At 36.8% G+C, this 13934-nt stretch overlaps 2 protein-coding genes across 10 annotated transcripts in view; one reads left to right on the top strand and one right to left on the bottom strand.

Annotated features, from left to right (window-relative positions):
• The first annotated feature begins 10 nt into the window (after positions 1–10).
• NSA2 (NSA2 ribosome biogenesis factor) lies at positions 11–7639 on the top strand. Its single transcript, XM_078449002.1, has 6 exons — positions 11–140; positions 1869–2056; positions 2149–2299; positions 3792–3971; positions 6329–6521; positions 7399–7639. The coding sequence occupies exons 1-6, from the start codon at positions 138–140 to the stop codon at positions 7464–7466; spliced, it is 783 nt and encodes a 260-aa protein (XP_078305128.1). The 5' UTR covers positions 11–137; the 3' UTR covers positions 7467–7639.
• Positions 7640–8476: 837 nt separating this feature from the next.
• FAM169A (family with sequence similarity 169 member A) overlaps positions 8477–13934 on the bottom strand; it is a 99613-nt gene continuing 94155 nt past the window's right edge. For all 9 annotated transcript variants that reach the window (XM_060635535.3, XM_060635534.3, XM_060635540.3 and 6 more), the window contains 2 exons: positions 13645–13848; positions 8477–12539 (listed from right to left, as the gene is read on the bottom strand). In XM_060635535.3, coding sequence (XP_060491518.3) covers positions 11991–12539; positions 13645–13848 — 753 coding nt within the window. In that variant the 3' untranslated portion in view covers positions 8477–11990. The remainder of the gene's footprint in view (positions 12540–13644; positions 13849–13934) is intronic.

The raw sequence follows: 13934 nt of genomic DNA, 5'->3' as shown, positions 1-13934 counted from the left end.
GCTTTCTCCGCACTCGGTCTTTTTAGAACTCTTTCCCGTCGGGGTGCGTGGAGTGAACTCGCGGGTCTGTGAGACCCGAAAATTGAGAGCTTCTTTGCGCCCCGGCACCTGCACCCGGCGGCTCTGCGGCTGTCACCATGGTGAGGGGGGTAGTTTCGGGCGCTCGGGTCGTAGGGCTACAGAGCTGGTGGAAGGCAGGGGCCCTGGGGCGGGGGCCCTGGGGTGAGGGGTGGTAGGCGGAAGGGAGGTACTGCTGAAGGGAAGGGTGGGCTCGGTTGAGTGAAAAAAAACTTGTTTGGGGGACACAGAGTCTGTTAAATTGCCGGCTTCGCCACGTGTTGTGTGTCGTCAGTGCCAGAGCCTAGGGATATCCCTGTGCTATAGACAGATCTTAATCCCTCTGCCGCCTCGTTTTATTGCTGAGGAAACGGAGCCAGGCATACAGCACAGATCTGCCACACCTGCCCTCTTTCTACTGAATCTTTAGTGTTTCTCTGCAAAGGTGTATTCCCACGTACCTTCCTGGTGGTTGCCGCAACGTTTATGTGATAGCGGTTGAAAACACCGCAGCTGATACGTAGTACCTGGTTGACTGTCACTCGGCATTATTCTCTGTGCTGGAGTTGACTGCGTCATTATTTTATTTTTGCAGTCTTAAAATACAAATGGACTGTGGCCACATGTTTAAAATAAAAGTGGCCATGTAAAATAAAACTGCCCCTTAAAAAGCAAAAGGGGATCCGAGGCGTTGCTGGTGACAGCAAAAGAGTACAACCACTTTTGAAAGCAGTTTGGCATATGACCACACAAAAGACTTATGGGCGCGTGTTAATTCGCTAAAAACTGGGAACAACCCAAATACCCATCAGCTGGTCAGTATATCCGTACATGGGACTCAAGGCAGTAACAAGAATTGAGGTACTGATGAATGTAACAACGTGGGGGATCTCAAAAGCCTTAAGTGAAAAGCTACACGCAAAAGGCTACAAATTGTTAATATGTAAGTTTCTATGCTCTGCAAAAGGCAAAACTAGAGTAATATACTACATACAGATTGGAGGTGGAAAAAAGGATTGCTTTCAAAGATATACAAGGAAGTTTTCTGAGGTAATGGAAAGACTCTCTTACTCTGATTGTGGTGGTTACAAAACTGTTATAGTTTGTTAAAACTTAAAACTGTACACCTGCACCTTAAAAGGGCACATTTCATTATATGTAAATTGTATGTAAATAAAACTAACTTATTAATTTTTTAAATAAAAAGGATAATGATGACGATATCGAAAAACCAGATTACTGGGGCGCCTGGGTGGCTCAGTCGGTTAAGCGGCCGACTTCAGCTCAGGTCAGGATCTCGCGGTCCGTGAGTTCGAGCCCCGCGTCAGGCTCTGGGCTGATGGCTCGGAGCCTGGAGCCTGTTTCCGATTCTGTGTCTCCCTCTCTCTCTGCCCCTCCCCCGTTCATGCTCTGTCTCTCTCTGTCTCAAAAATAAATAAAACGTTAAAAAAAAAAATTAAAAAAAAAAAAAAAAAAGAAAAACCAGATTACTGATGTTAAGAAAAAAAAAAGAGAGAGAGAGATCCTGGAATCAGGTCATCCTTTTTGTGGGGCCAGTGGATTTTGGAAGTTCCTTTCAATGAACAGAAACTTTCACTGAGATTATTACAGATGTGAATCCTGATGCCTGATATCATCCAGGATCAAACATTTTTTAACTCACTTGACTAGGCTTAATAGCACAAGAGTTACTTAACCAAGTGAACATTTGGATGACATAAGGCCTTCTATACTTCATATGGTGCTCAGAAAGTTTTTTAACATAATTCTGTCATTAATTTTTAAAATCAATGTTTCTGGCATTGTTACAGCCACAAAACGAATATATTGAGTTACACCGGAAGCGCTATGGCTATCGTTTGGATTACCATGAGAAAAAGAGAAAGAAGGAAGGTCGAGAGGCTCATGAACGTTCAAAGAAGGCAAAAAAGATGATTGGTCTGAAAGCTAAGCTCTACCATAAACAGCGCCATGCTGAGAAAATACAAATGAAAAAGACGTAAGTGATCATTTCTTTGTTGTAACAAGTTAATGTCTTTTTAGTAATAGGTTTTAAAACGGATAATCTTGAATCTTTTTCTTTCTTGATAGTATCAAGATGCATGAAAAGAGAAACACCAAGCAAAAGAATGATGAAAAGACTCCACAAGGAGCAGTACCTGCGTATCTGCTGGACAGGGAGGGACAGTCCCGAGCTAAAGTACTTTCCAATATGATTAAACAAAAACGAAAAGAGAAAGCAGTAAGTAATGAAAATTGAAGCATTTATTTCTTTTTTGTTCAGGAGAGAATTACTTAAATTTAATCTTAGTTTTTTTCCTTCAGTTTAATTGGATACATGAAATCCAGCTACTATTCCCATTATTCAGGTATCAAAGTCTTTGTAAATTTCATTTTGTATTATTTAATAAAATATTTACTTTCTCATCACCAGAACACGTTAGTGTTTAACAGCTTTTTAAAAATGTATTAGAATACCACACATCTTTAGTGTAAAAAAAAGTACTTAAAAAGTTAGCAGTGCATCTCAAATTCAGAGTTTTAACAACTTCCTACATTTGACACCTCCTAGTGTTGTGCTCTTGCAGAGAAAGATACGACTGCTGTTTTTTTGCTGCCCTGCTGTGCTAAAATTTGTTCAGAAGTAGAATAGTGAAAAACCCTCTAATTGATTTGACTTAAATAAAAATTCAGAATTTTTAAAAACATTACTGAATTGCGCTTGTGTCAAATTAGGTTAAATTCTGCTAAAAACAGGAAAAGATATAGGTACTGTTTTTAAACACCTGTGGATAAATTGACAGAAATCTAGGTAGCAACAGAATATGTGGTATCTATATTTAAAGAATTTTCAGTCTCCAAATTTGATTTTAAAAACCACAGTTTTTTGGTGTGTAAGAATCTACATTTAGAATGGTATAACTTGAGCACCAAAACAAACTTTAGAGGTTATCTATTTAACCTCTCCTCATTTTACAAATAAAAAGACTGAAGTCCAGGAGGTTGTAAATCATTCTTCATGCTCACAGATCTATGAAATGGTAGAACTGCTTCTAGAACCTATGTGTTAGTAATAAGTCAACAAAAATTTTTAGTATTTTTTTAAAAGTTACTAAATACTTATTTTCCAGTGTTTATTTTGAGAGAGAGCAGGGGAGGGGCAGAGACAGAGAATCCCAAGCAGCCTCCTCACTGTCAGCACAGAGATCATGTGAGATCATGACCTAAGCCAAAACCAAGAGTTGGACATTTAATTGACTGAGCCACCCAGATGCCCCAAAGTCAGATTCTTTATACTGCCTTTCACTTTTTTCAAACAATTTGCATTCTAGGGAGGTTCAAAGTATGTGGTGATGATTTTGCCTTACTAGTAATAAAATCTAACCGTTCACTTGAGGTAAAAATAGATATATTAAGAGGTGGAAACAGTCTTCTAATTTTACATATGAACTATTTGGTAGTCAGCACATATAGTTTCAAGAAGTCACTGACTTATTACAGGTGGCATTTTTCATCCATAACAAGCCATTAAGATTTTTAGCTTAAGCAAACCATTTTATTTAATGTGTTCATAATATGAAACTTCATTAGTTCCAATTAATTCGGGGCTTGTGAGGAGACAGTACAGACCTCTAGGAACAGTTGAGCCAAAATCTTGTTGGTTTAGGAAAAAAATTTGATTTTTCATTCTCATTGCCGTTTACTAACAAATTTAAATGATGGTCTGTTTTTAGGGAAAATGGGAAGTCCCTTTGCCCAAAGTTCGTGCCCAGGGAGAAACAGAAGTATTAAAAGTTATTCGAACAGGAAAGAGAAAGAAGAAAGCATGGAAGAGGATGGTTACAAAAGTCTGCTTTGTTGGAGATGGCTTTACTCGAAAACCACCTAAATATGAAAGATTCATTAGGCCAATGGTAAGTCCCTTGAAGAGTGGGATGGACTAAATATTGGTTGCTGTGTTAAATTGGGTAAAGTAGAATTTCCTGAAATTGATATGAAAAGAGATTGAAAGACATTTTTTAGGCTGTTTTTGCTATTTTAAGTTATTGACAGGGATGGCTTAGGAATTTTCCTGTACTGTCAAGAATCTTGTCTTCATAAGAAACGAGATGAAAAGTAGTTTTCATTACAGTGTCAGTGGATCCTGATTTTTAAATAAATGGCATATTAGAATCTTCATTTTCCACATGAAGTCATTTTACTCATTCAGCAAGTAATCTATATACCTGACACTTGTTATATTTAAGAACAGTTCAAAAACTTCAGTAGGGACAGTTTTTTTCAAGAAGCAAATCCTACTTATTAGGGCAATTAATGCTTTTGAAAACAGTATGTAATCACTGGAAAAAGAATTTAGTATAAGAGTGGGACTTTAATTTCCTTTGACACCAATGGTCAAAACCAGTCTCGTCCCCTTTCCCAAGATGTAATTGAACATATGGTTGACCCTTGAACAACTTGGGTTAGGGATGCCCACCACCTGCACAGCTGAAAATCCACATATAACTTTTGACTCCTCAAAAACTAAACTAATAGACTGTTGCTGGAAGACTTACTGATGGCATCAACTGTCGATTAACACATATTTCGTATGTTAAGTGTATCATATACTGTATTCTTAAAGCTAAAGAAAAAGGGGCACCAGAAAAAAAGGGGCACTTGGGTGGTTCAGTCAATTATGCCTCTGACTCTTGATCACAGCTCAGGTCTTGATCTCAGGGTTGAGTTCAAGCCCCACATTGGACTCTGCGCTAGGCATGAAGGCTACTTAAAGAAAAAAAAAATGTTAATATCATTAAGGAAAAATAAATATCAAAAAAAAGTCTTCATGTAAGTGGACTTGTGCAATTCAAACCTGTTTTTGTGGGTCAGCTGTGTATTTTTGCAAAATCCCTTTAAACAGACTGAATTACTCTCCCCACTGGATATCTAACCTGCTTAGAAAAACAATCAGAGGAAGGTTGGCAGTGTTCCCGTTTCTCAACCTGAATAATTTTTAACGGATTAAAATGTTGTCAAACAGTCTGTTTCTGTAAATTTCTGTCGAAACACAGCTGTGCCCTTTCATTTACATAATGTCTATGGCTGTGTTTTCCTGAAGACTTTTGAGTAGTTGCAGGAGAGACCATATGGCCTGCAAAACCTAAAATGTTCACTATCCCTTTACAGAAAACCTTGACCCGTCCCTGGATTGTATCATGGATGCCTCTTATTTTGATTTCATATTCATAATCTCTTAAATCTAGTTTGGTAACTTTATCAGTTCTGTAGGGAGAGAATATACTGGTCATGTTGTTCTAGGCTTTCTGTAGCTTGACAGGTAAGTCTCTTATGGTGCATTAGTCAAAGGGCATTCCCAACTGTGTAAGTTTATTACAAGCTTCATTAAAGAGTCCATTACTAAGTACTTGATGTACCCTTACCCCATACGTGGAAAAATCAAATTTAAGAGACTGCAGAGTGTTGTGGCTTCTAAAGTGCTACACCCCAAGAGGCCATATCTAGGTGACTGAGTGACTGTGGTCTCTGTAAAAGATGTCTGGGCTTTCTCCAGTCTTTGACCAGTATTACCATCAATGAAAAGCTGACAGTCCACCCCACCTTTTTCATTATGTAAAATAGCTAAGGTATATAGAGACATGCCATTTAACCTGGGGAACAAGTCATTTCACATGTCAATCCTTATGTTATAAAAAAAAAAAAAGGGGGCACCTGGGTGGCTCAGTCGGTTGGGCGGCCGACTTCAGCTCAGGTCATGATCTCGCCGTCTGTGAGTTCGAGCCCCGCGTCAGGCTCTGTGCTGACAGCTCAGAGCCTGGAGCCTGTTTCGGATTCTGTGTCTCCCTCTCTCTGACCCTCCCCCATTCATGCTCTGTCTCTATCTCAAAAATAAATAAACGTCAAAAAAAAAATTAAAAAAAAAAATGGGAGTTGTAAGGTTATAATGCTTAAATGAGCCATTTGTACACTTCAGCACAGTGCCTGGCATATAGCAAGTTCTCAGTAAATGTACGTAACTACAGAGGAAAATCTGAGTATGATGCTAGGTAAAGCTCCATGGTAACAACTCCAGGAGTATGTGTTTGGAGTTTTTCCCCCATGTATTTATCAGGTTTGTAGTCTGTAGAATTTATAAATATTTAATTGATGCCTTAAGATTTGACATTGTTCAATCCATGAGGATTTTTGTTGGGGAAGACCATTGGAAAAGCAGATGATTGCTCATCATTAACATTTTAGACTCGTAACGTTTTTGTGTTTGACTTATTAGGGCTTACGTTTCAAAAAGGCCCATGTAACACATCCTGAATTGAAAGCCACCTTTTGCCTGCCAATACTTGGTGTAAAAAAGAATCCCTCATCCCCACTATATACGTCTTTGGGTGTTATTACCAAAGGTACTGTCATTGAAGTGAACGTGAGTGAGTTGGGCCTTGTGACACAAGGAGGCAAGGTTATTTGGGGTAAGTAAAGTTGTGAATATGGGGCTGCTGCTATTATAACCCTAAAATTGAAATTTTTAAGTTGGTAGGAAGTATGTAAGCAAATTTTAATGCAGAATTGCTGGATAAGTAAAAATGATGTAAATCAGACTTAAACTTATGAAAAATACTTCTGTAGACACAATAGTTATGAATGTGATTCTTTTTAGTTTGGATTATTGATATCAGTTTATAAAGTGTACTAGATTTTTAGATTTATGGCTGTTTTAAGAGAAACTATGAAAGAAGCAGATGGAAAGTTACAATTATAAGTAACATATTGGAAGGAATTACAATTCCCCCAGGAATGGGGGAAGGGAGACCTACATCAAACACATAGCCACACTATTTCAATAATAATTAAAAAACAGAAAGACGCCATGCCTCGTTTTCTTGGTTTTCTGCTTTTAGTGTCCAGGTAAGCTTTAATGTTCTTCAAAATTGAAGAGTACACTCTGACTTCTTGATTGAGTCTTTATATGAGTCATTAACTCCTACTTCATATTGGCAGACATCAGTTTTAAAATTGGTTGCTAGATTAACTTGAAACTTAATGAAAACTTACTGCATTTTCTAGTAAGAAAAGTGTGTGGAAAAGCAACAATGCTCAGGTAAATCCACAAGGGCTTGTTAATACAACGTACTAACAGAATGGAGCTGACTACTATTTGTAGAAGTGTAACAACAGTATGTAAAAATTGCCTCCAGAACTTGTTTGATTTTGAGTGATTTTGTAAAATCTCACTGATCCTACTATCATTTATTTTTTTCTTTCTTAAAAGTGTCCATTAGAAATATTTTGGGCAAAGTTAATTTTTATTAGCTAAATCTCTCCTTTTTCCCACGTTGTTTTCTTCAGGAAAATATGCCCAGGTTACCAACAATCCTGAAAACGATGGATGCATAAATGCAGTCTTGCTGGTTTGACAGCACTTTCAGACAAGTAACTCTTGACAATTACTGAAGACTACTCACCCGTTAAGAAGATACTGTTTCTGTGGTGGTTCTCCAAATACTGCCCAACAGCCTTACATATCTGTAGCCTTCAAGAGAACTATTTATTCTATTGTAAGAAACATTAAAATAGGCTTATTTACAAATTGGTCTTTATTTTTTAGTCTGTTGAGCATTTAGGCATTCATAAATCTGAATAATGTTTTAAAAAGCAATTATAGAGGAGCTGGGTAGCTTACTCAGCACTCTGTGCTGACAGTGCAGAGCCTGCTTGGGATCCTATGTCTTTTCTCTGCCCCTCTCCTTCTCTCTCTCTCAAAATAAAGATTTAAAAATACATTTAAAAAAGCAATTGTAGAAGTATCTTGGTCTGTATCTGCATTAAGAAGTGGATACTCAGCAATGCAGATTTTTTGTTACTGGAAAAATTAATATAGTTGAAAACACCTTTTATCATAAAGGTTCGTGCACACTTAAAACTAAAGCCTATGCTAGGAAACTGTCATTTCTGAGACCTTACCTGAAGTCTTTTTTCTTCATTAATCCTAAGAAAGGTAGTGTTAACCCCTGGTAACCTTTGTTTATAAGGTATTTAAAGTACAGGAGAGAAGGCACACTACAGTAAATAGAGTTCAGAAAAATCTTTTCACCTCTAGTTTTGTATTTTACACGTTTTTTCTTCCTCTCAGTCATGTATACTTCTATCTACTAGGAACTGTATTTTCTACTCAAAATATATGGAAAAAAATACACTAAAATGTTTATACTTTCATATATTTAACAGGGTTAAAAATGTAAGTAATTCCAGGTAAAAGTTTTAAAAACACTGCACTGATGCTCTTTATGAGCAATTTGCAGTTAACTTGAATGATATAAAAAAGATAATGTTTCAGGTTTTGTAACTTAGTCAAAGTGCTCTTGTGATGTGAATGTTTGTAGCTCTGAGCTTTTAAGGTGTAATATCACATTAATCTATAATCACGTTAATGGTTTTAAATTGTTTATTTTTAAAGTCTGTCTTGAAAGTACAACCAATGTGATTAATTGTGCCTTTAACAAAATTATTTTATGTCTAAACAAATTCAGTTATCAAAACACAGGCCAGGAAACGATCACAAAACATACTACTATTAAAACTTAAAAAACAAAACAAAAAAAAACTACCAAGAAAACAAACATGAGTACCTCAGTAAGACTTGCTCTTCTAAATAACGTAACATCTTTCCTAAATACTGTAAACATAGAAGTTTTAGAACACATACACACTTAGGAAAAGAAAGCCTATTTCCTTGGGAATGACTATCCAGTATGATACAATTACTTTAGGATGACAGAAGCTGAACTTTTCTTAACAATTAAGATTTTAACGACTGATTTTTGCCACTAATAGAAATGGGGAATGTGTGAATGACTATGTTTTGGAAGGTGGGGGGAAAAAAAGGTTAAAGGTAAGCACAATACTACAGAACTAAGGTCCGCTTATCTTTTAGAACCCAAAATAAGCAAATTAACTATCATGTACAAAGAAAGCTTGATATTAAATATACCAACAGAAGCCTAACATTTGTAACTAATAACACTCATGAAAGACTGGCTAACACCCTAACATCAGATTAGCCACTAGTGGACATACAAGGCAGAAATTTCTAAAATGCTATTACACAGATGGGTAATGTTAGTATAAATTCTTTATTTACATTAAGATCTGTATCAGTTTGCTGGTGTGACCAAACCTTAGAAGGTAATCCCTAACGGTAAAGCAGTACTTAATAGCAGGTATTCAGATACTACGTTAAGACTCAGTTTGATGTAATCATAAACCTTCAAGATAATTTTCTAAAGTCACTGAAACAATTTTAGGTAGTGTCCTGGTGGTCAGCTAAAAGTGAACCATTGATCACCAGTAATTGTTACCTTGCCATGTTCATTCTGCAGTGAATGGAAACACCATGAATATAGACATTTTAAGTAGAAGACTGACATTCTGTCATGCTATTTGATTTTATAAAAAATCATAATAGATCCTCTCACCTTTAAAAGTTGTAGAGGAGCTTTATAATAAATTCTTAAATATATTTCTGTGATGTCTAGCAACTGGAGAATTTAAACTTGAAAGCACAACTAAAATTTTGCTAATATATATGTTTTATATTACATAAGGAAATATATAAGTATTTACACAAACTGAAGTGAAATCTTTTCCAGAAATAAAACTTCTAAACAAAAAAGCAGTCCACAAAGGACTATAGCATGTGACTAGACACTCAACAACTAGACTGGCTGGCTGAAATCAGATTTCAGTCCTCTCTAATTCTGAAGTTTTTCCAATGCCTTGGCAAAAACTAGGTATCTGATTCGTTTTATTCAGATTCCTTATTGAGGACAAATTTTGTTATCAATTCTATACTCACTGAGTACAGAACTCATTTACTGGACACGAACATGTTACCATGACAGGTTTTTCTACGTGACCTCACTTTCTCTACCATCTACAAACCCCCAAAATAACATTCTCTGTCAGAGATAATATGTATCAAAAGTTTTCTGGTATGCTAAGCAAAAAGTTCTGCAGTTGCTGAAAATGCTCTTACTGTTTAAGAATAAACCAAACAAGTTTAACAAGGTGAGTGTATACTGTTAGTCCTCACTTACACACGAATAACTGATTATTTTGTGAACTCAGCAACTATATATTCACCTATCAAGAGTTGTCAGCTCAAATTTCTTAAACTACACCCGAGAATAATGAATAGTCCAAGTAAAAAAGTAAAATATCTAAGTGTTAGGTTTTTAAATCTATTGTAAGAAATTAAAAATGGAAAGGTTAAGAATTTACTAAATCTTCCTATCTTTATTTCCCTAATTGTGGTAGTAAAGTTTCTCACAAAATCTATAAAACGGCATCAACATGATAGATACACTAGTACTAGTACCAGTCATACTTATTTTTTCGACTAATCAGCATTTGTTCAGAAAACAAATGGCCAAAGTGCTTTAATTTTTCATCTGGAGTAAAGTCATCTGGCTTGCCTCTGACCAGTAACGAAGGAAAATGTAGGGGATACAAGCATTCAAAATTTACTGTCATTTTACCTGCTTAAACAATTAGCTTATTAGATCTAAAATATCAGTATCTCAAAATAAAATTTAATGACCTCACCTGACCATAGACTAGGATAAAGCATTCAACATCAATCCTTAGCACCTCAGATAACGGCAGAAAGACTTAACGTTTTGTTTTTTTCCATGTAAAGACCAATTCTGTTTTAAAAACAAGCTAAATGGTCTCAAAGCATTCTCCACAAGAAGCGCAAATCTGAGCACACCTAATACTTAATGAGAATTTTTTTTTTTAATTTTCCTAGGCAAAAGCCTTTGCTACAGTAACAATGTATATATACAGGCTAGCTTGTAACCTGTCCTCAAGAACAAATTAAGAGTGAGCAAGACCAGAGCAACACCCAAAGCCTCCAATTTGATATAAGCTTTTAACTGTAGCTCCCTAGGCAGATTTATTCTTGTCATCTGGATCTAAGGTGGTGGGGGCATGGTCCAAATCTACCCAGGTGTGGATGCCAAGGATATAAGCTGGCAGACAGGCAGGCAGACCTTTTGGTAGGAATCACTCTCTTGAGTTACGGAAGTGGACAAAAGCTGAGGAGAATATACAACTCTAGAGTAAAGGCAGTGGCAGAATCAAGGAGAAGCCTGAGGAAGGGTTCTCACACTTCTGAAGTATACATGTTAATTGGATGAGGACAAAAGTATAGCCCCCAGCTTCAAATGAAATGTATATAATCATGAGTGCCGACATGCCGAAGTTAAGTCCCTAGCAGTATTGTTAGTATAAGATGTTGTAAAGATGGAATTGGAAACAGATTTTGTACCTTTCCTCAGACACAAGTCAAAGGAGGAAACAGCATCTACACAGCTACGAATCAGGAGGCCAAAATACCACCTTCATAAACCCTTCACCATAAACTTCTGTATTTGTGCTGTCATTTAGTTGAAGTATATTTTCACGTACTGACATTTTTGTTTTGACATGCCTACATTTTAAAAAATGATTAGTTTTGATTTTTTAAGATAAAACTTCCGGAACCTTCACCAAGTTTACTATTAAAATCCATAGTATAAAAGATTTCTGTGATCCTTACAAGTAATGGAAAGCCTACTACTTTCAGCTTAATTTATATTTTCTGAAATACTAATGGTCAGGTGTCCCAATTGTTAAAGAAAATATAGTATGATCTGGTTTCCCCAAATCGAAACATGGTTAATAAAAATAAAAAATTGTACTTACACCAAACAGCCTGAAAAATTAAAAAGAATGGTGAATCCTAGGTCCTAAGGGGGAGGGAAAACTGGCATCATAAATAAGTTCAAAGTAAAATTTTAGAATTTTTGCCCTGTGCCCCATGCCATTTATTACCATATTTTAAAAACAACAATTATGTTACAAAGAAGAGGGTTCTAGCATCTGCATTTCTTCTTGACTCATGTCAGCTTTGCTTTCTTCTTAGCAGGTCCTTTATGCCCTTTGGCCTTCCTTCTTAAATTCCGCCTGTCGACCACAGGCACCTCCACCTCTATCTCCTCTGAGCTGCTATCCACAGTTTTCTCTGCTGACTGTGTAAACTGATCCAGTTGCTCCGAAGACGCTTCAGACTGTTCCTCTGACTGGTTCTTCTGTCCCGCGTTCTGTGCAAATGGCACATCTTCAAGTTCAACCTCTATCAAAGAACTCTGGGGAAGAGCTGTAGATGTTTCTTGGGGCTCAGGTACCCCCTCCTCACCCTGGTCTTCCAATGAAGAAGTAGTATTGGGCGATAAATTTTCAGAGATGGACTCCTCAGAAAATTCAGCTATCACAGAGTTTGGAAAACCACTGTCAGATCGTTCTTCATTTGGGACAGTACCAACATTGTCTGAACTCCCAAAATGGGCTTTCTTTCTGGAAACTAGTGGTAGTTTCTCTTCAGTGTGCCCTTTTTCATCAGATGGGCCTTCGTCTAGCAACATTTCTGAGTCAGTTATATGTGAGGTCTAAAAATAAAACACCTGGTGAACAAACCTTTGCAGTACAGTTCTTACATAAATTATTCTCAGACACTAATATTCAGTGACAATGAACTGCATTTTAAAGAATTCAGTACTCAGTCACTTTCATTAATCAGGTGTGCATACTCTGAACACAAGTCAATTTTTTCAAAACTGATGTGATCATTTGACTCCTCCTTTAAAGATATAATAAAGGTACTTCGGACATTTTAAACTTCCTATGAAGTTTCTTTAAAACCATCAATGAACTAAAACTTCTTGGTGTCTTGCTCTTACTTGAGCCACAAGCAAGAGTCCTCTGGAGTGTGACACTGGGCCATCCCACTAAGTTTGACTATGACTTCACTAGATGAAAGGGAAGGGCAATGGAAATTTTATTCATTTATTTAGTGAAACACTAATAAAATAATGCCATACAATAGTTGTTCAGCCTTAAAGTGGAACATTCAAAAGTAAAAATGAAACTCCTTTTAAAATATTCCATCAGGTTTTCCCCACTCATCTAATCTCTCTCCCCAGTTAAAACGTGTTAAAATGGTCAAAGACTACGTAAGCAACAGGTATTCGAGTATTTGGTAAACTATGTTTTATCTGTTTTTCTAAGCATTTCTCTAAATCTACAAACAAAACTCATTGCAGGGCACCTGGGTGCCTCAGTTGGTTAAGTGTCCGACTCTTGATTTCGACTCCGGTCACAATCTCACGGTTTAGTTCCTGAGAATGAGTCCCATGTCGGGACTGCTCTGACAGCACAGAGCCCGCTTGGGATTCTTTCTCCCTCTCCCTCTGCCCCTACTCTGCTCATTCTCTCTCTCTCAAAATAAATTTACTTAAAATAAGTAAAATATAAAATAAAAAATTCATTTTGTTAACGTAAGTCACATATGTATGAATAAGGTTACAAAGATTAGAATTTATGGAACGTTACGGATTGCATTATTTTAAAATACCTAATGTAGTGTGATAATATATAATTAATTTTCCTGAAGGACTATATATATTAAGTGGAGGAAAATATATCCACTGCAATGCCCCTTCCACGTCACCAACACTGGAACAGGTGGACTGTAAGAAATTATCTCCCTCTTACCTTATCCTGTGCAACAGTCTCAGGAGGTTTTGAAGATTCTGCCACCACTGGAACAAGAGTTGCAGAGTCTTCACCGGAATTAAAAGACTGCAATTTTGTTTCTTCATCTAAAACTTCACTAGCGGAGTCCTCCTCTTCAGTCGTAAGTGAGGCCTTCAGAGTATCATCCATTATCTCACCATTCAGAGGCTCCAATTCAGATTCCTACATGAATGGGGGGAAAAAGTAAGTCAGGATACAATTTTAAGGTAACTTATTATTTGTCATGCAAGGAGAGTCCGTTCCCAGTC

Source organism: Panthera onca, chromosome A1, assembly GCF_046562875.1.
Source record: "Panthera onca isolate mPanOnc1 chromosome A1, mPanOnc1 haplotype 2, whole genome shotgun sequence".
Lineage (NCBI taxonomy): Eukaryota > Metazoa > Chordata > Mammalia > Carnivora > Felidae > Panthera > Panthera onca.
The sequence above is the reverse complement of the archived record's forward strand: the minus strand, read 5'-3'. Positions and strand labels throughout refer to the sequence as shown.

Coding starts and splice junctions, on each gene's coding strand:
- NSA2 (XM_078449002.1), top strand. Junction 2,057..2,148: donor AAAATACAAATGAAAAAGAC/GTAAGTGATCAT, acceptor CTTTCTTGATAG/TATCAAGATGCATGAAAAGA. Junction 2,300..3,791: donor AAAAACGAAAAGAGAAAGCA/GTAAGTAATGAA, acceptor GTCTGTTTTTAG/GGAAAATGGGAAGTCCCTTT.